This window comes from Opisthocomus hoazin, chromosome 19, assembly GCF_030867145.1.
Source record: "Opisthocomus hoazin isolate bOpiHoa1 chromosome 19, bOpiHoa1.hap1, whole genome shotgun sequence".
NCBI lineage: Eukaryota > Metazoa > Chordata > Aves > Opisthocomiformes > Opisthocomidae > Opisthocomus > Opisthocomus hoazin.
The window spans coordinates 15,540,590-15,564,188 of record NC_134432.1 but is presented as its reverse complement, the minus strand read 5'-3'; the positions used below and the strand labels follow the sequence as shown (position 1 = coordinate 15,564,188).

Sequence of the window (23,599 nt, the reverse complement as noted above, 5' to 3'; positions counted from 1 at the left end):
TAAGACATTTCAAATCAACGTTAAAGGTTGTAACACCACAATACAAGGCACGTGTCAAACGATCACAGCAGTTGAAAGTGGAAGGGGACGCTGCTGCTACCAATAGTTTCTTGATATTATTGAAAAGACATAAGCCAAGTTAAAAATAGATATATCCCAAAATCAGAGAATGGTTTGGGTTGGAAGGGACCTTTGAAGGCCATCCAGTTCAACGCCCTGCAGAGAGCAGGGACACCTTCGAAGCTGGATCAAGTTGCTCAGATCCTCATCCAGCCTGGCCTGGAATGGTTCCCAGGGATGGGGCATCTCCCACCTCCTGTGCCAGGGTTTCATCACCCTCAGTGTGAAATACTGTAAAATACTGTAAAAATAAATACTTCTACTCACTTTCAGTAATCAGACTAGAAGGTATTGATCTTTATAACAGCCTAGCAGAAATAATGAGTCTTCAACTCCAGAGAAAATACTTCCTAGTCTCAAGTGTGTTGTCTTAATAGAAGCCCAACATTTCATAATTTTCAAGCATAAAATTCTATCTTTTGCTATCCAGCCACTCTGAAGATCTTCCCCGAAGTCACTTCAATAGTTCATTTTAAATACGTACATCTACAGTTATAGGAATTATTAACTTGGCAGCATATTTACTTTTCATTCAGCTCATTTCCAGAATAATTAGATTTCCTCATTCAAAAGAGCTCCTACCCATAGCGTATCTTTGAACTGCAAAATAAGCCACGCAGTATTTGTATACTGCAGAGCACTGAAAGTTCATGAAGAGGAGAAGCTGAGACAGAATGTTATCAATTACATAAGCCAGAAGTACATCTCACTTAAATAAAAATATGTAGTAAACCAGAGCTGTCGTAACAGCTCTAACAGCTACTCAGTCATACAGTACTGCCCCTATTTTTCAAAATGGAAAGTTTTTTGAAGTTTTTAAAAATTAAGATCGCTATTTTTCCTTTATGTGACATTGAATGCTGCGATATACAGACTACACACTGAAGACGGTTGGAAGAGACACAATAAAAGCCCACCAGCACTACTTAAGTAGCATTTGTTAATGTGGGTGTCCTTTTTTAGTGAAACAGGTAATAAATTCAAATATTTTTAATCTTCTTAACATTAGTCAACCTGACCTAAAATCAAAGGCTGTTGAAAGCTAATTCCATTTAATGGTCATTGCCATTTCCAGAAAGAGAACTAGACCCTCCATTTCTAAAGGCTGGGGAAAGATCCAAAAATCAAAACGTGAAGCAGCTAATATAATTCAACATTTTAGCTTCATTACAAGCAGCTGCACCTTTGCCATCCAAATACACATTGCTTTTTACTAAAATTATTTGTGAAAGGGAAGAATAGAATACTAGCTCATAAAATATCCCTGAATAAGTACATTTCTGGTAAGAGCATTAGCACCACTCCAAGTTTTGAAGGCTTTTTTAAAAGAAAAAAAAAAAATGCAAATTCAGAATGTCTGAAAGCTGGAGTCCTTAGAGCAGGGTTTTAGCACTAACATCTGCCCTCCACCAGCTCCGCAGCCCCCTGCCGAGCAGGGGAACCGAGGTGACTGCCTGCAACTCGCTGGAGGACCGGCTGGACAAAGCGATCCCGCGGCTCCTGCAGCACAGCGGCTGCCCGGCGACCCACGCAGACGCGGCACCCACGAACAGCGGCTCCCTTCGCAGTTTCCTCAGGTCCCTTTTCCACAAGGCAGGCCACGATTATTTTATAGACGGTAACTACAGAAAGCACAAAGTGTTCTCTTCAACACTAACAACTAACGCACAAGGGATATAACCTATTGTACTGGGGTCTTCACACAAATTATTAAAACAGAAGCGACGACTGGAACACGATGCTCAGCTTCCTGCGTGACAGGGGCAGCAAGACCTCCCACATTAATTTTTTGTTTAAACTAGCAATATTTTAATGATTTTTAAAAGCCTTTTCTAGCAATAAATGGATCTAGTTCTTACTGATGAGATTCCATGTCACAGAAATCAATATATTACAAAAAATAAACACACCTTGTATCTTGGCTACTGTTCTTTAGTCTGGATGTCCGGTCAAGAGATCTGAAATCTTTTTCTTCTCTATTGAAGAACCCCCCAACTTCATGTTTCTGATCTCCATAAAATTGCTTAAGGACTGAATGGATTTGGATTGACCAGGATTAAAGATGGGTGGGGATGATTTCTAGTACCACGATTAATAATTTGAATACTATCATAAAAAGTTATTCATATACATTAATCCTCCGATAATTGCAACTTCTTTCACTGTAAACACCCAGTTTTGTTTTCTACATCAGTGTACACAACACTTCCGCCAGCTAAATTTGCCTATCGGTGACAAAAAGGAACAGTTCTGTAACCAGTTTGATGTCCTGGCAAAAGGCCCATGGAAATTTTAAGATACAAAAACCACATCAAAGCTCAAGAGCAGTAATGTTACCTTTACTATTTAATTCAGTTTCATTTCCTACTGGACATAATCGTACTATACACATGGCAGACACAAATAAATGAGAAATAAATGGCAGGAAAAACTGTGATGCAAAAAAGATGCTACAGAAGTATGTAACTCCGAGCTGAGAAACTTCCAAACACCATAGCTGCAGATGTGCTGTACACAATGCAATTACCTCAGACAGGGTAACACAGCCCTCCCAGCCAGCCACAGACAAAAAAAAACGTGCTCTAATTGTGAGATATCTTCAATATTTGAACTCCGCATCCGAAAGTGCAACGTAAGAGACTTATCTCACCTTTCACATCTCTGCTAATTATTCTTGCCTGTAGCATAATGCCATGCAAACTACCCACAGCACCCAGGTCTGCTCATTCCCCAAAACCCCCTTAAAAACATCAAAACTGCCACACTGCCAAAATCCTCAGAAATACGCTGTCAGTTATAGACCGGTTATACACCGTCAGAGGCAACCTAACGCTGATTTAAATAACACTCTACGGATACACACGTAGCCACCGGAATTATGGATAGCCTTTCTCCCCAGTTTTTACAGATTCGGCAGGCTCCAAATGCATCGTAGGCTTTTTGCTTGCCTCACTCCAGGATGTGTCACTCCTCTTTTTGAAGAAAATGTTCCAGTCTTTCCAAGGCCCAGTTTCTATAAGTATCGTTCTCAACACCTTACTTTCACGACCTATAACTGAACTTAGACGTTCAGTGGAAAAATTCCATTCCTTAAAACTTCTGGTTTTACACATTAATGCTTTAGAATTTGGAAAACATCAACACGAAAAAATAACTTCTGAGCAATTAACTTCTAAGCAATAGCTACAAAAATTTCTGCTCGAGCAGTTTAACAAATCATACCAAAGCAAGCCAAAACCAATTAAATCATGTCCTTTTTTTGCTTATAAAAAGGTCTCCAATACCATCTTCATTCCAAAAAGGAAGTCCCTTTTATGTTACTATTGCGTGTTATTGAAAAGCTTGCAAACACCTTCTGGTTGTCCTAATGTGCTTTCTGCACAGTTACCGCAGCAAAATGTCAGCATCAACTTCAACGCAAGCGTTTCAGTTGCCAGTTCTACACAAAACGAAGTGTTCAAAAGACATAAAGGTTAAAAACTACCAGTGTTTTCATAGTAACTTAAAAACAATGGCACCTAACCTGCTAATCAGTTCTGCGAAGGCATACATCATTAATTCAATTTCTCCAAAGTTTTGTATCAAGAGTTGTTGAAGAATTTACCACAATACACTCAATATCAGAGTTGACTGGATCTCTTCTTCCACACACGGATTTCATGTGAATTTTATATCATGTTACTTAGTTGCATGCAGTCAGCTTATTACAGAGCAAAAAATGCTCATTTTTGCTGTCTCCCATGCTTATAAAAACAAAGTAATAATATTTTTCCCAAGTTTCAGCAGCATAAACTCTTTAAGTGTTCCTGCCCCACTGAATCTACTGGAGAGATACCTCTACCAGCTATTTTTATAAGGACTCAAACGCAAAACATCATCATTTCTCATGAAGCAATTCTTTTGGTCTGTTCCATCGTATCAATGAGTTCTAATCTCTCAAAAAACTGTCAGTTCCAAGTATAAATCATTGTGTACAACATAATTTACAGGATTACAAAAATAGCTCTGCTTGGAACAACCATCAGAGACAATTATCGCCAGACTCTCCTCTCCTGTGTCTTCACCATCTCACAAAATCTGTTCAAAGACGATTACCTGATGATGATTTGAGAAAGTAAAATACAGCAATCTGAACAAATGTGGCTTAGCCCTTGAACAGATGAAGTGGATACACCCCAGATCTTATTTTCCTTCCAGAAGCACGAAGAACTGGTTTCACATGGAAAGAGAGCCAAAGCATCATGGTAAACAGAACGAAGCTTATTCTAATTCTGAGTAGGATTTCATTAGTATCAGTATCTGTTCACAGAATTATTTAGTAGTGTATGGCTGTCCTCTAAGCTGCAGATCATGAACAGAAGCTACACCTTCTCAGCAACTAAGACCACCTGCATTATAATAAAAACATTCTTTGCTGGTTCTCATTACACAACATATAAACTCTGGAAGTGATTTATAATATTACACATGAAAATTTACATACAACAGGCAGGAAAAAAAGCAAGCTAAAGACTTTGTATACTGCTGGTGAGAGTGACCGCACTCATTATCATATCTTTTGATCAAGCATACAGCCACAAACCTGGATGAAGCAGACGAGACAAAATAGTAATTACAGAATTCTTCACCACTGTAAACTTCACACAAGTAACAGTCAATGTTCATGAAACAGGCATTATTAAAGAAACAAATATTTAACTGTTGAATATTTGCATAACAGAACAACTTGCTTAGAAATATTTTTACTATGGGCCTGAGAAGAATGCTGGCAAAGAACAGAAGTGGGGAACCCAGGGATTTAGGGCAATTAAGCCCACGAAACATGTTCACACTGCCCCTACCAACCGGTAACCGTGAGAAGCTATAACGGTACTGTAAAACCTTAGTCAACAGGTAAGTATTAATTACTTCAAAGAAAAGAAAAAAAGCCACAACTTGCATTTCCCTACAGTGCATTACAGGAGCCCTTGGCTTTCCTGCCTGTATCTTGCCAAAGGTCTCGGGCTAATGCCAGTGTTAAGTCTGGAAACTATGTACAACTCCTAGCCCGAATAAATAAGTAAACCACACCAAATTCATTTTGAAAACCCAAATTTTACAAATTGTTTTAAAGAATCACAGGATGATGAGGGTTGGCAGGGCCCTCTGGGGATCCCCCAGCCCAACCCCTGCCGAAGCAGGGTCACCCAGAGCAGGCTGCACAGCACCACATCCAGGCAGGGTTTGAATATCTCCAGAGAAGGAGACTCCACAGCCTCCCTGGGCACCCTGGGCCAGGGCTCCGTCACCCTCAGAGGGAAGAAGTTCTTCCTCCTGTTCAGCTGGAGCTTCCTCTGCTTCAGTTTGTGCCCACTGCCCCTTGTCCTGTCGCTGGGCACCACTGGAAAGAGTCTGGCCCTGTTCTCCTGACACCCACCCTGCAGATATTTATAGGCATTTCTAAGGTCCCCAACAGAAGCAACCACTTTTATTATGGACAGGGTTGCAAACAACCCACTTGCTCACAGTAAGCTGCGACACTGACAAACCTGTGTATACTCCTTCCTTACCTAAATTTTAACATAACTATGATGATGGAAAACATCATTTCTACACACAAATTATTGCTGTACTAACTAAATCTGCTGAGAAACTGAAATTTGTCATTGTCTGTTTTTCTAGGTTGTACCAAATGAAAACAAAGTGGATATGGTTGTTCTGCCTGCTGCTGCTCAGAGGCCGAGCGGTGCCGAAGGCCCAGGTCCACCTCCCCCTGCCCAGCTTTGTGCAGCGCGTGGCCCTGTTACTGCCTGGCAATCTGGTTCATTCCACCGACTGCAGAACAGCGATCTCTCCCACGGACGGCTTGCCAAGCCTCTGCGAGCCTCCCACGCTCGCCTCCTGTGAGCTGAACTTCCACAAACCCAGTGGCACCCTTGCTCTGCGGCCACTTAAATGTTATGAACTGTATTTTCACACTGCCAGTGGAATTCCTTCAAGTGCACATTTGGTTCTAATCAAAGTTAGCTGATGAAAAAGATAATTCTGTTCTAATCAAATTCCATTCCCTCAAACTACTGTCTCAGCTAAACGGACTTTATAATCTCACCAGTGTGTAGAAGGTTTCCAGATGTTTGTGCACAGGCTTTTAGAGTGATCCACGACAGCACTCCCAGATTTATTTGGGGAGAGGGGGAACACCGAATGGGGAAACACCTTCCTTCACAACATCCTTCCCCTCCGTCTTCTGGGATTCGGACAAACAGTTCTAAGAGCTCCCTCTGGACCCCACCTGTGACAACCAGGCAGCCACTACAGACAGACAGGAGCAGCCACAGGCTTCCAGAAACAAACCATTCTGCTCAAACCCTATGCAAGAAGAGGGGCTGTCTCTAGCAGCGGTTGTGTTGAAAAGAGAAGGTAGCTGTGCTCAGCTGTTTGGCTACCAAAATTGTCTCTTTTCATGGCCAGCAGGGAAAAACAGAGGAATGAATGCATCATCAAACGAAACAAAGCCCAAACTAGGACTTCAGCTCCAAGTTATGTGTCATGCATGCTCTCAGTAGTTTGTCCTTGACGAAAAAAAAGAAAGTATGAAGAATTTTTCTACTTAGATGCCATCTTAGATGTGGAGAATTCAAATATCTCGTAACAGTAAACAGAAAATACAGTTTCCGGTAAAATCTGCAGCAATGAATGACTTCTCGTAACAGTCCCCACTAGAATCAAAGGCCTGTTCTTGACCATTCCTACACTTCAGCACGAGCTTAGCTCTGATGAAAACGAAAACCAGGATATGGCACCAGCATTTGAAAGATTAAGGCACAAAATTAAGGCAATTCCTATATGTCAATTCCAAATCTAGCATTTCAGAAAAACACTCTTTACTTAGCCACTTGAAGGCACTTATGCAAACTCTATCAGGTAAGAATTACTTCAGAACATAACAGACAGTGTTTTAATATTACAAACAGAGGAGCATTTTTTTTTCATCAAATTGACCAGAACTAAGTCTAAAATAACAAAAAAAGCCCCCCAAAACTTTCATCTGCCTAGTGAGATTTTATATAACGAATTCACAATTGCTTGGTAGCTGCCCAAGACCCACTGAACAACATCCAACATCTTAACACAAAAAGAAAACCCTGAGAGACGACAAGTAATGTATTAAGCTGAAATATTATTCAAAACTATAATCACATAGGAAACCTTTCTAAACCCATCTCTATACGAATTAAAGAGGCTTATAAATTACTCAGTATTTTGCAATGCTACTCCAGAAGTAATGGTTACTATGTGACAACACCTTGCAGGAGCCATTTCAAAAATCAGACTAAATTTCCGTGGACCATGGTCCTGCAAAGACACACACCAAAAAAATCTTACTCACTGGAGCTAACCAACAACGCAACACCAAAAGCCCCAGCAAAAACATCTCTTCCTACTGGTCATGGCGTTTAACTTCTATTAAAATGTAATCTGAACAAGCCTAAATACAGGCGGAAAAACTGGCAAACGCGGCTACAGCCTCCTCTACACTAGAGATCACATCATTATCATTGTCATTATGAAAGGTGGGTTCCTTTTCCAAAATTTTTAGTCAAAAGAAAGCCAAATACTTATTCAACGTAAGTGCACGTTGTCAAGTGCATAAGCAGACTTGCTGTTAACCCGTTAGCTGGTCCAAGACGTACAGACACAGCCCTGAGTTCTGGAGCCGCAGGAGACGCTAGCAAGGAACACGAGGCCATAAAGCTCTCTGCAGCGTAGGAGCCACGCCAGTCCATTCTAATTTAGGATTAGCTTTCTTTCGAAACAAAGTCATAATATAAATAGTGCATCTCCACGTCTGGAATATCCATTTTATCTCTGATCACTGAAAAGTCTTCAGGAAACATTACAAACAACTCCAGCAACTGAAAAAAAATTTACATGAAGAAATGTTCTTTTAACTCCTCAGTGTTTTACTAACACCTTCCCAAAATTCCCACATTTTTTAAATGTCATCTAATAAATGGGGATCTTTTTGTCTCTTGTTACTTGTAACGAGATACCTTCACTGATATTAAACATTATAAACCCAAGACTCGCTATTTTCCCCACAGTCATTAAGATGGTGAGAACACTGACAGAGCTGGAAACATTAAAAAAAGAAAAATAATTTAGAAAAATATTCCAACAAGGATTAATATTTAACTGCAGGAATGGACTGCTTTTCCTACAGCCTTGTCACAAAGTAAGCTACTGCTAAGCCATTAAGCATATTATGAGTTTGGCGAATTAGACTTAGATTAACAGGGCTACCTCATTTTCCAAAACAAGATTCTGTACATGTTTTTCTTATATTTAAGTATTTCCCCATATTTCTTCATAATGAAGCTACTTAAACTCAAGATGTATCTAGGAACGGTAATGCAGAATAGACAGATCTAGTTCAAAACAAAAAAGCAAATTTCAACAGATGCCAGGAAAATACTGTACAAATGATGCTCCAAGAGTCTTTATTCTTCCATGTTTGACTGTAAAGGTTTATGACAATATAATGGAAAGAAGAGCTCCTCTATCACCCACAACTTGCTGTTTAATGTCACAGAACACAGATAAATGGTATCTATTCATTCAATATTTCTTTTACATAAAAGAACGCTGCTGATCATAAACGGATTGCTTTTTAGGTCATTTTGAAACCAAACCCACAACGTGACACACAAAAAAAAGACCTAAGTGAGCATACGAAGGGTATCAAGGTGCCAGCAGCCGTTGGCCAAGGTGACCAGACACGGAAGTGCACTAAAGCCTTCGCAGCATGGAGGGACTTGGGGCCTGCGAGCAGTGACATACGGTTCCGGGGAGGCAAGTCTAGTTAGCTAAAATGAGGATTTAAGCATTCTTCACAAGCACAATCTGCGAGCGTTCACCCTCAGGCTTGCTGATTCAGGGCATCTCACAGAGTTCCATCATTCCTGTCACAGGTACCAGGAAACATATAATATTACAAGAGAACAGACCGTTGTGTTATTGATATTTAAAACAAAGGTGGTTTAGGCCCAATTTAATTCCTTCTGGAATGGCAGGGGCGACAGAAAAAGCAAGAACAAAAGAACGACTTCCGGATAAAAGTGCTCTTACCTATTCCGTAGGCTTTAGCACAGATCCATTGTAGATTAGCAGCTATTTTTGCTCTGGCTGAATCATAGAGCTCCAAAGGGACAATCTCGACCGCGCTATCTGTCAGGGCATCCATTTTTCTTCTGGTACTATCCCCACCCGCACAAACATCAACATCCACCATCTGAAACAACAACAAAAGACAGCGGACTTTTTACCTCAGCCATCGCTCCCACCGCCTTTCCGAAGCCGCCCGGGAGCTGGCGGCAGGGCTGGCCGGCGGGCACCGCACCGGGCACAGCGCAGCGGGCCGGAGCCCACGGGCCCGCCACCCGCCGGCACCTCCACGGGAAGGGTTTATTTAGCGATTTGAAAACCCACTCGGAAACCGGCGGACGCCCCAACCCAGGGCGAGCATCCCCCCCTCTCCCCGCCCGGTGCCGCGGCTGGCGCCGAGGGCAGGAGAAAGGAGCGGCCCGGCACCTGCCCGCCCGCACAGAGCCCGCACGGCGCCCGCCCCCTCCCCGCCGCCGAACAATGCGCCCAGGTACGGCGGCCCCCGCCCGCACGGCGGCAGGGCCGGGCCCGGGGCAGCACCTGCGGCTCCCTCCCTCGCCTCGGCCGGGAGAAGCAGCAGAGATTCCTGGCCCGCACGCCCATCCCCGCGCCGCCCCGCACCGCCGGAGGAGGGCAAAGGGGGGGGGGGGGGGCGGCGGCTCCCGCTCCCCCTCCCCGCCGCGGCCCTGCCCGCATCCCCGCCCCCACCCGGGAGGAGGAGGAAGAGGAGGAGGGAGAGGGGCGCAGCCCACCCGCCGCCGGGAGGCTGCTCCGCGCGGGGAGCCGCCGAGCCCCCGCCGCCCGCCGCTCCCCCCTCACGCCCGCCCGCCGCGGCCTACAGGCCCCGCCGCCTCACCTTTCCGCCCTAGCGCTGCCTCATCCCCGGGGGGGGGGGGGGGGGGGGGGGGGCACGGCGGGCGCGCCCGGGGCCCCGGCAGCGGGCGGAGGGGCGGGCGGGGGCTGGGCGGGCCGGGGCCGGCGCCGCTGCGGGAGGGCGGGAAGGAGCCGCCGCCGCCGGGCCGGGGCTGCCAGCGCTCGGGGCCGCGCGCGCGCGCATGCGCCCGCCTCGCGCGCGCGCGCCCTCTCCCCCCCCCTCCCCTCCGTGTCCTCCTCCTCTCCCGGCCGGCCGGGGCGGCGCGCGCTCGGCGGAGGAAGGAGGCGGGGCCCTCTCCCGCGCGCGCCGCCAAGCCCGGGCCGCCAGGCGGGGGCAGCACTGCGCAGGCGCGGGGCCCGGCCGCCTGCGGCCGTCGCTAGGCAACCGTTGCCGGGGGAACGGGGAGCGGGCGGCGCGGGGAGCCCCGCGTCCCTCCCGGCCCGGCCCCGGCCCGCGGTCAGCCCTCACCGCCCCGCCAGGCCCCGCGGGAGGCACAGCGACCCCGGGCCCGCTCAGGCCGCAGAGCCTTCCCGCTCGGGGCGGAGGGAGTCCAGCCGCCCCCCCCGGGGGGTGACCGGGCGGCTTCCCGGCCCTGCCCTCGGTGTCCGACGTGGGGGAGCCGTGGCGGTGGCGGAGCCCCGGGAGCGGCTTCGCCTCCGTCAGGGCCTGGCACCCGCGGGGCTGGGGGAACTGGGACCGGGGGTTCTGCGGGGCCTGGAGGGCTGCCGAGCCCCGCCACCACCGGCCCCCGCTCCCCTCGTGCGTCTTGTGTGTTCCTTAGCAGACGGAGGATTTCTTCACCTGGGTTATGCCCTGATCCGTAGATAACAGCGAGCAACGTTTCCCAGGTACAATCTGGGGATGGCTCTTCTCTGCTGGGCGCAGTCCGATCACCAAAGCCACCCCCGGGCCATTCCACCGCCCGCCCCAAGAGCCTCGCGGGTTCATCCCTCCCCGGGCTGCGCACCGCCTCGGCGGGCAGCGACTCGCCTGACGAGCGGGTTCCAGGGCTCATCTGGACAGCGAAGCTACACGGTCGAGTAGAGGTTCGAGCCTTTAATGCCTGTGCTGGGTAGATGAATTCTCCTCACATCCATCTACGCAAAATGTGTTTATAAGCTTAGCTGCCCAACAGTGATAGCAGACTGGCCTTGTTCTACCTGATTTTGTTATGATCCTCGTAAATAATTTTTTGCTGCCTGTAACTAGTAGATTATACAAACCTTTAAAAATCATTAAAGATTAATTTGGGTCTGTCTTAAGATCCAATGTTTATTTCCTGATGTCTTTTCAAAGTGCAAGCGGAGGGCACTCCGCTCCGTGTCACCGGGAAACACCATCCGGCGTCCAAAGGTCATCCCAGCCGCTGCCGCTCCTCCGTTCCGCGGGGCTGTGCGCAGCTGAAGGAGCTCTCCCTCGCAGACAACCTGCTAGCTGTTTTCCAATCTCCGCTCGAAGAGTTTGGGTTTCAGTACAGTTTTTACAGGCTGGCGTTTCGTGACGTTGTTGTTATAACAAGCTACTCTTGTTTCTAGATTAAGCATTAAGGCCCAGTCCAAATCCCTTTAAATTCGAGAAGAATGTTTTCCTCTCCGTGGTGGATCGGGCATTAAATGGACGGCAGGAACAGAGTGGCCCTTTGACTCTCAGAGCAGCTGACCTGGCTGCGAGGGTGAAGGTGCAACCGGGAGAAAACTGACCTACTTTTTCCTCTGACGTATTTTTGCTAGAGGTGAGGAACAGATCCAGTTGTTAAGCTTCTCAGAATCACTTAGAAATATGTTTTAAGAGCATGGCAGACTGCCCCTGCAAAGCCAAGCCGCTACCTGACCACTGAAACCCTCAGAATTAAAAAGTTAGGCTCAAAAAAACAAACATTGTGGCGAAAAAGCGTAGGGGGGGCAGTTTGGTGCTGCGGAGAACGCTCTGCTTTGACGGGCTCCTGCCATGCTTCAGGTTCTGCCCTTATGACCGAAGTTCTACCCCCTGCGCTTCCCCGGCACCATCCTCCAGCTCCGTGCCCGTGTATCGCCGTCTCCCAACCCAACACGGAATCTGCAGCCGCTGCTTCCTGGGCGGTGATGCCCTGAAATTCCGTGACTTGGGGCGTTCGCCTGTCCTGAAGAGGAAGCTGGAATTGGTGTTCAGGGAGACTTTGTAGCTGCTGCTGAAGTGGTTTGTCAAGAATCACAGAATCACAGAATAGTAGGGGTTGGAAGGGACCTCTGTGGGTCATCTAGTCCAACCCCCCTGCCGAAGCAGGGTCACCTACAGTAGGCTGCACAGGATCACACTCGGCATCGTCCCACACCGGCGCGCTCGGAATTGTCCCGGAGATAAAAAGGCTGCATTTAAAATAGCGGGGTCATCAGCGGATTGCTGAACGTGTTTGCTTTTTCCGCGAGGAGATAAATGACTCTCCTTTATTCAGCAGCAGCAAATTCACCTTTCATTTGTGTACCACTTGTTTCTTTCCTGCACTCCACTGCTAAACACGCTTCAAGGCTTTTCTTCTGGAGAATGTTAATACCGTGCTTTTCTATGCAAAATCATTTCCCTGTTGAGTCTCCTGCGTTCGTTAACCATTCAGAGCGGGTGCAGAGGTGAGCTGACAAACACTGCGCAACTCGTCTTCCGGCAGAACTCTGAGACTAATTACTAGGAGGTAACACACTGGAGAAATTGCCATATTCAAACATGACACCTATTGCACGTAACAAAGCTCAGCCCAGGCGCTTGTCACAGAATCCCAGCATGGTGGGGGTTGGCAGGGACCTCTGTGGGTCACCCAGTCCAACCCCCTGCCCAAGCAGGGTCACCCAGAGCAGGCTGCACAGGACCACGTCCAGGTGGGGCTGGAATATCTCCAGAGAAGGAGACTCCACAGCCTCCCTGGGCAGCCTGGGCCAGGGCTCTGTCACCCTCAGAGTGAAGAAGTTCTTCCTCATCTTCAGCTGGAACTTCCTCCACTTCAGTTTGTGCCCGTTGCCCCTTGTCCTGTCGCTGGGCACCACTGGAAAGAGTCTGTCTTCTGCTGTACTGGAAGAACGCCTGGGATTTCAGTTTCTGCCACCATGTTTCATTTACCAACATGGGAGACCACGTGTAGGATAGGAATATCCGTCCCGGGCCATCCCGAGGGCATCGAGCTAAATCTATGCTGTAAAAAACATGTAGAGTCTGTAGAGACATAAACATGTGGTGCACTGGGATCGTGTAGGGTGGAGACACTTCCCGGGCACGCAGAGAAAGCGAGAGCTGACCCGTCCGCGGCACCTCCCAGTTAGACAGGCCGGCAGGGAACTGGGATCCCCCCCTGCCTTACAAAAGGCACTTTCAGACGAAGCACAGCGCGCGTCTGCCGGGGACGGCGCGGAGCCCGTGCCGCACTGTCTCCCTGCAGCTGTGTGCAGAGGGGGAGGTCTCCCTGCCGTGACTCTACCTGTCACATAATGCTCGTGGTGCTAAAATGGACAAAAAAAGCAGGGCAAGAGCCCGTGACTTGGGAATTTTGGCGCCCTGAGTATCTCGATTTCTGCTTCGGTTGCTGCCCTCCATTAGGACTCACCGCACTTTCCAAAGCGGTGATTTCCCATCCTTCACCTCCTCGCTTCCTCTCCACAGGACAAGAACAGAGAGTGCCTTCCCCTCCACCAGCTCCTCGGACATCGCTCGCGACCAGGTCGGGTTTACCGTACCCCGGTCCCGCTGCACAGACACGGCACAGCGGGATCGCTCCAGGCAGCACCGCCACGGAGCAAACAAGGAGCAAGCGCTCTGGTCTGGTCCACGCCGCGCTCCTCTCCCCTCCGGCTGGTTTACAACCCGACCCGTTGGGGCCGAGCTGGCAGCACCGCTCGTTGGCATTGCTGGGGGAGCGCTTGCTCATCCATCCCTCCTCTTCGGCGGGGGTAAGGGTGCGTGGCTCTACCTGGGAAGAGGTTCTTTGCCTTCAGCCTTGCTCAGCAGCTCCCGGCTGCGCTCTCAGGAGCAGCGGGAGTGGGAGGTCAAATGAATCAACAGCATTTTTTTCCTCTTATCCTTGCAAAATTTCTACAGTGGTCAAAAGTGCTGAGGATGGCCCCGGCAGAGCCGTGAGGAGCAGCTCACACACTTGCAGCCCAGGCTGCCTGCAGCCCCCTCCTCACGGCTCGATTTTTGACCCTGGACTAATTGTGAACGCCGCTGTATCTCCTTCCCTGTGCTTAGTTCTGCAGGGCCTCGCTTGCCCCGGTGCTGAGCACTTAATAACCCCGGCTGGGATCGACTTAGAGCCTGGGCACTGCTGGAGGTCACTGCACGGGGCGAACGCGGGCATCGCTGCCGCCGGCTGCCTGGGAGGAGGAGAAGCCTGCTTGCTCTGTGCCGGTAGGCGTTAGCAGCCCCCAGCACATGCCACAGAGTTCAGACAACGTTCTGTCTTACTAGAAATTCACTAGGGAAAAAGAGATGTGGTCAAAAAAATTAGAAATATCACCTGAAAGAATGGAGCCGGGGTACTGTGACCTGGGGGTGAGAGGGGGCCTGGCAGACCCCTCATTCGACTGCTGCTCTGACCACTTCAAAATGTCCTTTTCATAGAATCACAGAATCCCAGCATGGCGGGGGTTGGCAGGGCCCTCTGTGGGTCACCCAGTCCAACCCCCTGCCCAAGCAGGGTCACCCACAGCAGGCTGCACAGCACCGCGTCCAGGCAGGTCTGGAATATCTCCAGAGAAGGAGACTCCACAGCCTCCCTGGGCAGCCTGGGCCAGGGCTCTGTCACCCTCAGAGGGAAGAAGTTCTTCTTCGTGTTCAGCTGGAGCTTCCTCTGCTTCAGTTTGTGCCCATTGCCCCTTGTCCTGTTGCTGGGCACCACTGAACAGAGTCTGGCCCCGTCCTCCTGACCCCCCCCTGCAGATATTTAGAGGCATTTCTAAGGTCCCCTCTCAGCCTTCTCTTCTCCAGGCTGAACAAGCCCAGCTCCCTCAGCCTCTCCTCGTAGGAGAGATGTTCCAGTCCCCTCCTCATCCTCGTAGCCCTCCGCTGGACTCTCTCCAGTAGCTCCTCATCTTTCTTGAACTGGGGAGCCCAGCACTGGACACAGCACTGCAGATGGGGCCTCACCAGGGCAGAGCAGAGGGGCAGGAGAACCTCCCTCGACCTGCTGCCCACACTCCTCTTTCCTGTGACAGTTCAGCAGGCAGCCAGCCGTAAGGAGGGGAGAGCAGAATATTACTCTTGGGAACAGAACAGGCACTTCAGCGCGACTACCAACACCACGGGAGCAGTTTCTGCAGCGTAACGCCGTTGTCAGTAATTACTTCTACCCAGTTCTGCAAGTCAGGAGGAATACGCAGCGGCGTGGCCGTGTGCGCCGCGGAACCACATGCAACAGGCAATGTTTTTCATGTAAATAAAGAAAGCAAATGAAGTACAGATAGTAGCACTCAACTTCATTCATGCATTTGTATTATCTTGAAGGCAATGTGCACGCGGTTCAGCCGTTACGCTGATGAGTGCAACCAGTTATTCAGATTAATTTCTTTTCCCCTTGCTGATAATGTTTGATGTGTATCAAATGGCGCCGGGGGAAGTCCCGCTTCACACCTCCGCCTGCCGTTCGGGCCTTGCCTGGCCTTCCCCCGCTGCTCCTGCCCCTCCGAACCCCGGGGCTGCTCCGGGGGGCACGCGAGCCGGGTCGGGACCCAGCAGCTCTGGTCCTTGCCGAGAGGGGCTTCCCCCCGCTGGCGTGCACGATGCGAGGGCGATCCCCACCGCCTGTAAAACAATACTTCTGTTCAGCACTTATCTTCAAAGCGCTGTACAAACATTAATTAATGACTCTTGTTATGGCTTGGGGGAAGAGCTGGCAGAGGGAGGGGTGACAGCTCGCCCTGCCCGCCTGGCTCGCTGCGAGCCAGACCTTCCTCTGCTCCCTCGCCCGGCCCGCGGTTATCTGCAGCAAGCTCCGCTCTGGAGGCGCGGGCGGTGGGTTTTAAGTGCCTGCATTAATAACAGGAGGGGGTTTTAGCGTGTAAGATATTTTTATCTCTAAGATTATTTATCTTTCAAGTCCCTGGACTATGTTTAGGAGGAGAATGGGTCGATAGCATTCACAGCCCACCGGGTTTTCCAGGGAGACTCCCCTACCAAGCGGTCTGAGCCCAGCGTGCCTGCCTTCTGCCTTCTCCTTCCTCGAGCAACCCCATCCAGAGAGACCTCAGGGACTGGCTGGGCAAGCGGTGAAAGGTTTTTGAGCGTTGCCATCATCTAATTAATAAGCAGATAAGATATTGCCGTATTTCCATGTATCTTTATATTCATTAAACCCTTTTTAGCAGTCATATTTGGGTAGTGCTCAGGCAGAAATCAATTTTGATGGGAACTGGTGATTTGCTTTACCCAGACGATTTCTTTTTAAAACGCACTTTTTTTCCTAAGGACACTTTGGAAAGTAAAACCATATTTACCACAAAAGTATAACTATGCAAAGAGAGAATGACTTCTCTCCAACTTTTCCACCGCTACTTAAACATTACTGTAAAGCCATGAATAATTGAGAGGCAGAATAAATTAATAAGAAAAAAAAAATTCTAACTGATTTCCAAAATGCAACACCTGCTCCTGGCTGCGCTTGGCGAGGTGCAGTAGCCCAGAGCAAGCATCTTCATCCCGACAAACGCCATGGGGTTTGCGGCCAGAGCAGCACAAAGCCTCGGCGCCCCGATAACCCGACTTCCAGCGAGACCACGCAGAACCCCCCGCTCTCCCCGTGGGCCGGCGCGTGGTTACGCTCAAAAACACCGCCCTGCACCACTTCTCAGCGCTCCCTTTGGCAGGTCACAGCGGACGCCAGCCAACCTTTTTCCAAAAAGGTGTTGCAACATCGCTCTTTCACCGGAACGCTTGACGTTCGTTGCACAGAGGGAGGTGTTCGCATGGGAACAAAACCGGGGCCGCCTTGTTCCAGGTCCCCTGGGGATGCACAAAGGCAAAAGCCGGGTCCTGGAAAATCGCCTCTTCCAGCCCAAGCACTGGAGGGACGGACCTGACCCGGGCGTTCCCCTTTCCCCGCGGCAGGTTTGCGTTACGGTCTCGAGATACAGGGGGGATTTGGAGGAAAGGGCCGTCATTCCTGGATTTTAAGGCTTTCCCATCTATAAATATAAACCAGGTGGCCCTGGGCTGTGGGCACAGCACCGCAACTCGCTCCAGGTGAGTTTGCTGTGCAAGGCTTCATCCCAGAGAGCTTCTTCAGAGCAGAACCTGCCTCAGCAGCAAATTAAAGCTGCTCTAATTCCACGCAGCAGGGTCTGGCGAGGGGCAGACGGTGGCTTCCCGCTGCATTTCCCCTCGTTCGCGGTCGGCGTTGTCAGCGCCTGCCGTGCCGGTGGGCTGCAGCTCCCGGTTCGTCTTGCTGCCGGCCCCGTGCCGCGGCTGAGCCCTTCACCTGGCAGCCCTGGCCCCTCTCGCCCTGCCTCTAGCGAGGTGCCAACGCAAGCTGTGCCTTCCTCCCTGCCTCGGGGCCCCGCCAGCTCACACGGGCTGCGCTTCAACGCTCCGAAATCCGCAGCCAGAGCCGTGTGTTAACGTACAAATTAGAGTAGCTGAAACACCTCGAGCCTGCTTACCCGGGTCCTACTTCCAACGAGAACTTGGTGACGGCAACGCTCAGACACCGAGCGGGACCAAGCCATGCCAGCACCCCCGAGCCACCGGCAGCGAGCTCTGGCTGCGGCACCTCAGAGTGGAAGTGGGCAGGGGGGTGGGCAGGGGCCAGCGGGTCCCCACGCTCCCCGGCAGGGATGCTAATGGCCTGGGGCGTGCGTCCTGTCACCCCTGGCTGCCGAGCTCGGCATGGAGGGGGTCCCCGGGGTGCCCGGAGCACAGGGTCACCCACAATCCTTGCCAAAGGCTTCGGAACACGGCCGGGCTGGCAGAGGCTGCCCTGCGCCGGGACGGGTCCGAGCGAGGAGAGAGGCCTCAACACCATCAGCAGAACCCGGGGCTGAAACGCGGCTGCCGAGGGTCCCATCCCGCTGACCCCCTGTCCCGGTGACTCAGACCATCAGGCGCGGATGCTGCCCACGCGTGTGGGGCTGCACAGCCCCGGTCCCCACGCGTGCTGGGGCTGACGCCTGCCCAGCGCCGCTCTGCCCTCGCTCCCCAGCGCTCAGAGCAGCCCGTACTCCCCTGGCTGGCCCTGGGGGGACTGGGGTGATGAGACCCCGCTCCCTGGGGCTGCCAGGAGCACACGGAGAGGGGGACACTGCAAAGGCCACCCGTCCGCATGGGGCAGGGCTGTTGGGTGCCACTGCCTGTCCTGCTTGGCCAGGCACGCAGAAGCTACAGGACCCCTGGCAGAAGCCCCCCGGATGGGTAAATCCCCGACAGCACTGACTTACCGGTGGCAGCCGTCGACGTCCTCGCAGCCTCGCAGGTCGCAGGGGGCCGGGGTCAGCAGCCCGTGACATGGGAGCCCATGGCACGTCCCGGGGGCTCAGCGCCGGGGCGCTCGGTCCCCTCCGCTCCCCAGGAAGGGCCGGGGGGAGCGGGGCAACGCCGAGCTCCCCAGCATCACTGGCGTTGCCACGGCAACTGCCGAATGAGTCACGCTCCGTGATGAGTGACATCAGAGATGCGGAGGAGGGGGCCGGGGGGCGATGCTGGGAGCAGATATTCCCGGTTCGGTTTTGCTGGTTGAAGCTGGAAGGTTTTGTGCAGGGAAAACACCCAGACTCAGCCCCTCCAGCAGTGTCCCAGCGGGCCCCTGGTGTTGTTTGGCAGGAGACCCGTGGAGTGGGGAGGGGAGGAGATGCCGGACCCCTCCATGGGTCAGCTCTGCTCTCTGCCCGGCGCTGGCAGCTGGGCACGAGGGGCTTGGGGCAGAGTGGGAGGAACCCCCTAGACGGACCCCCTGGACCCCCTCACTGCCCTCGGGCCTCCGTCCTCTTCAAAACACAACCAGATGAAGGAAAGTGGTTTAGAAATTGCTTGCCTTGCCTGGCTTCCCCACCGCGCTGGGCACGCGAACAGGGGGAGGTCGCCTTCAGCGGGGCACGCGGGGCCCCTCGCCTTCAGCCCCGCTGCTCCTGCGCCATCATCGCCGCAGCTGAGAGGCCCCCGCAGCTCCCCAGCGCCGGCAGCTGGAAAGGGACCTTGCTGGAAATGGGGCAAGCAGAGGGAGCAGCGTTACCTGGGCACAGCGGGCCTAGGGACCACCACCAGCAAACATGCTGCGTGCAGGCGTTTTTCAGAGCAGTCCCGTAGCTCATTTGCTTGTGGCTTTCACATAATGTCTTTCCAGTGGTGCCCAGCGACAGGACAAGGGGCAACGGGCACAAACTGGAGCAGAGGAAGCTCCAGCTGAACCCGAGGAAGAACTTCTTCCCTCTGAGGGTGATGGAGCCCTGGCCCAGGCTGCCCAGGGAGGCTGTGGAGTCTCCTTCTCTGGAGATATTCCAGCCCCGCCTGGATGTGGTGCTGTGCAGCCTGCTCTGGGTGACCCTGCTTGGGCAGGGGGTTGGGCTGGGTGACCCACAGAGGTCCCTTCCAACCCCCACCATGCTGGGATTCTGTGAGCTGTGCGGTGCAGGGCTTCCTCACGCACCATCCGATAGCCGCAGCCAGCGGCACCGCCACTCCATCCCCTCTCGCTCACAGGCTCCATTAGATCGAGCCCGACGAGACAGAACAGAATATTTTTAGCAGGATGAGAGTCCTGCACGAGGCTCTGCACCGAGCAAGAGCAGGGCTGGGTCAGAGAGCGATGCCGCAGCTACAGCATCTCCGAGAAATAAACCTTAGCCCTCCGTGGGAGCAGCCCCAGGGGCATCGCTCAACCCGCGCTCCCGGGGGCTTCTGGGCATCCCTCCTTACGTGAGGCTGGGGTCAGCGAACCCAGCACTCGGGGCTTTTATTTTTAGCCCAACAAACTATAAATACAGCCCACAGTGACCCGTGGAAATCTGAGCGACTGCTCAGCCCGGGAAGTGACGGCAGCGGGGAAGCCCACGGCAGCCAGAGCTGCCAGGCCAGCGCGGCACTGCCGGGTCTCCGGTGGGAAAGGCACCGTCCCGCTTCCAGACACCGGGGCTGGATGAGAAGAGAAGGCACTTCAGAGCGCTCATGGGCTCGGCCGCGCTCCGCAGGATGCTCCGGGCAGGGGGAGAGGGGCTGGCAGGAGGAGCGGGCTGCTGCCGTCTCCTGCCCGCGCTGGCAGGAGAGGGGAGAGAAGGATGGGGAAGGATCACGCCGGGGTCTGAGCGCAGATTTCACGGAGGATTGTGCGTTTTTTGCTTTTCTTGGTGAGCTGGGGAGGAAGGCGCCCGTCGGCGCGGCAGGCAGGCGCACGGGGGTAAACGCGGAGAGCACCCCGTGATTCATCGCACGCAGCCTGGCAACGAGCTCCTGTGTGGAGGAAAACACAGATGGAGGAGGGCTGCTGCAACGGCGAGCCAGCAGCGCGGAAACAGGAGGCTGGTGTCCTTTTAAGGATGATTTAGAAGAGGCTGAACTATTTTCTTTTTCTTGCACACTGCACTGAGGAGCCGTGCGGGGTGTGGGGGTCCAGCAGCCCGCACCGCCCGGCTCACCCCGGCTGCCGGAACCACGCGAGAACGGAGCAAAAAATGTGCCAAGAAACCCCGAGAGACATCCCAGTCCCCCAACCCTCGTGCACCGGGAAGGGGTCGAGGTGGCAGCGTGGCCGGAGGCAGCAGGGTCAGCGCGGCAGCGGGAGCTGCCCTATTCCGAGGGCTGCCCTGCACAGCAGCTGAATAATTCCACCAAACTCTGGGCACGTGGGAGCTGCCACGGGTCTGGGACTCCCGGGCACAGATTCCTGGTGGAGGACAAATAGAGGTTCGCTTCAACAGAAGTGTGGTTTATGCCCAAGCTACGGCTCATAAAAGCCAAGTAACCACATCATGCATAAGTGCTACAAGTCTTCCATGAATAATTTTTTCGCGGGGTTACCGGCAGCCGCTCACACCTGCCCAGCGCAGCACCGAGACGCTCAGAGAGCCCTGGCCAAGAATGAAGCGCGAAGCCACCGCTTGCACCGCGCACGCAGAGCCTTGGCATGGAACCAGCTCAACCAGCTCCCCGCTGCTTCCCAGAGCGGGAGAGCTCGTTAGGCAACTGCTGATGGCATCGCAAATGAAACCTGTTTGAGAGCCGCAACTCTTCCCCGCGGCAGCCGCGGGGACATGGCACCCCGGGGTGCAGGATGGGTGCAGGACCCCAAGACGCGGGGTTTGCATCCCACCGTCTGCCGCGTTCACCCCCCGCAGCCAAGCGCCCTGCACAGCGAGGCAGCGTTGCCGGAGCCACCGGTGACCGCCCAGGAGCCCGGGTCCTCGCAGGCTCTGAACTCCGGCTCTTTGGGCCAGGCTTCTCACTTACACCCCCAGGTCTGAGAGCACCGGTCAGTTCTCCAGGTTTATTTTGGTCCGGCGCGGTCTGGTCCAGCACATCTCGAGTTACTGCTGTCCCTCCCCCAGCTCCACCAGTGACCGGATTCCTGCTGACACTGGATACCGGGGCTCGGGCACTGCCCTCCCGTGTCTCAGGCCGTGCTCCCCGGCAGGAGAACCAACGCTGTTCGCACACGTACGCTACAGCCCTGCCTGCTTTCAAGCCATTTTCCAGGAGCAAACCGCTGGAGCGATGGTCCAGCTCACAAGCACAGGTCTCACATTTGAAATGAAGGCTTTTGAATAGCAAGAAAAAAGAATTTGCTCTGTTAATTCTGCCCCAAACCCCCTTCCCCTACGGCAAAGCAGCCCCAGCAGCGTCCAGAGCTGCTGCTTCCTTTGGCCACTGCCTCTCTTGTAGTAAAATCACATTTTTTGTTTTGGTTTTTTTTTTTTTTTTTTTAAAAAAAGCAAGCTCAAGCATCGAGTGAACGATGGGGCTGTCAGGGGGGGCTGCAGCCTCGTGCTGCCAGGGTGTGGGAGCTCCCAGGGGCAGCAGCTGCTCTTTCCTCCTGGTTTCACTGGAACCCACTCCAGGCAGAGATGTTCGAGGAGCCGGCCAGGTGACCGTACGATATTCTACTCCTCCTCGTGGGCTAGCGCGACCAGCGGTCTCCAACCGATGGGAGAACAGCGAGCGCGTGGAAGAAGCACGCCCGACCACGGCCCAGCTCGCTGGGAGAGGCGATGGCGAGTCGCCCGCTGACGGGATGGGAAGGGCTCTCGCCACACCTTTTGTGTCATTAGTGATGCCTCGCCTTGCCACCGCCAAGCTGCATTTCCACAGCCACGTGCAAGCTGTACTCATCGTCCCCACCCTGCAGCAGGGCCTTCGGCTCTGCCGGAGCCGGCTCCGGGCTGCAGGACCGGCAGCCTCTCCCCTTGTCACTGCTGGAGGACGCCAGCAACACGGCTCCGCGCCGAACGCGCGCTTCTCACCGAGAGCTGACAAACACCACGCCAATTACACACCGTCCTGTCACTCCGATAGCAGGACTTTTTAATTTTTAAGGTGTGGATTTCTGCCTAGACCTGCTGTACCAGTTTAGGTTCAGAAGTACCATTATCTACCGACACACCACAAGCTCCTTTAAGGGTTTTTTTTACTCGTTTGCTTTCATTTTAAATTAGTGGAGAGCTGGACCTTTGAACTGTCCTGCAGCCTACTGCTAAACTCTGCATGAAAGGCAATCGGGGTTCAGGGCCACGTGGCACCAAGAGATTACCTGCATTTATCACCACCACATTTAAAAACCCGCACTGAACACGTCTCACACGCTCACCCTCCACCTTTCATGCAATGCAACAAAAATTACCCTGAACTCCTCCATCGGTTGCTGCAACGTGTGGTAAGTAAACACCCTGCTGGCAGGTGCTCTTCCTTGCCCTGAACGCTGTGTGAAAATGCTAATCACCCCACCTCTTCGTTAGAGAAATAACCTCACACATTCGCACTCTTAATCAGTTGCCTCCAAGGCAACCACACACACACACACACACACATGGGGGCAAGGCTGGGCAGTGCTCCCCAGCTCATCGCCCAGGAGCCGGCAGCAGCGCTGGCACGGCCGGAGCCAGGAGGGCACCGTGGCTTCGTCACGGGCACGCTGCTGCACCCCACCGCATCTTTGCTTTCCTTAACGAGGGTTCCCTTGTTGTTGGGGGACAGGCTTCCAACGTCGCAGTTCACCACCACCCAGATGAGTCCCTCCCAGACAGCATCAGCCCATCCCGGAGGATCACCACATCTTGTTTCACCCAGCCCTCGCAACGAATCTCACCAACGCAACTTTTTCCTGGGAAATGGAGAGGTAACTTCCAGGTGCAGACCAAGCTACCGAACCAGGATTTTCTGCCCAAATTTGGTTACAGGTTTGTTGGCCAGCTACCAAAATACCTTTTTTTCTGAGAAACAATTCCAGCAGTCTGCAGATACAAGGAACATCGAACGATGTGGATTCACAAACCTCCGCTGCTCCTGAAAATGACGTTTCAGAACACC

At 52.5% G+C, this 23,599-nt stretch overlaps 1 protein-coding gene across 5 annotated transcripts in view; it reads right to left on the bottom strand.

Annotated features, from left to right (window-relative positions):
- Positions 1 to 19,018, bottom strand: part of CAMSAP1 (calmodulin regulated spectrin associated protein 1) — a 41,567-nt gene extending 22,549 nt beyond the window's left edge. For 2 of the 5 annotated variants that reach the window (XM_075439101.1, XM_075439102.1), the window contains exons 1-2: positions 9,805 to 9,879; positions 9,229 to 9,391 (exon numbers count right to left, since the gene is read on the bottom strand). In XM_075439101.1, coding sequence (XP_075295216.1) covers positions 9,229 to 9,391; positions 9,805 to 9,867 — 226 coding nt within the window. In that variant the 5' untranslated portion in view covers positions 9,868 to 9,879. Of the gene's footprint in view, positions 1 to 9,228; positions 9,392 to 9,804; positions 9,880 to 10,120; positions 10,165 to 18,525 lie in introns of those variants that run through there. The other 3 variants (XM_075439099.1, XM_075439100.1, XM_075439103.1) reach the window with 3 other exon arrangements.
- Positions 19,019 to 23,599: the final 4,581 nt, after the last annotated feature.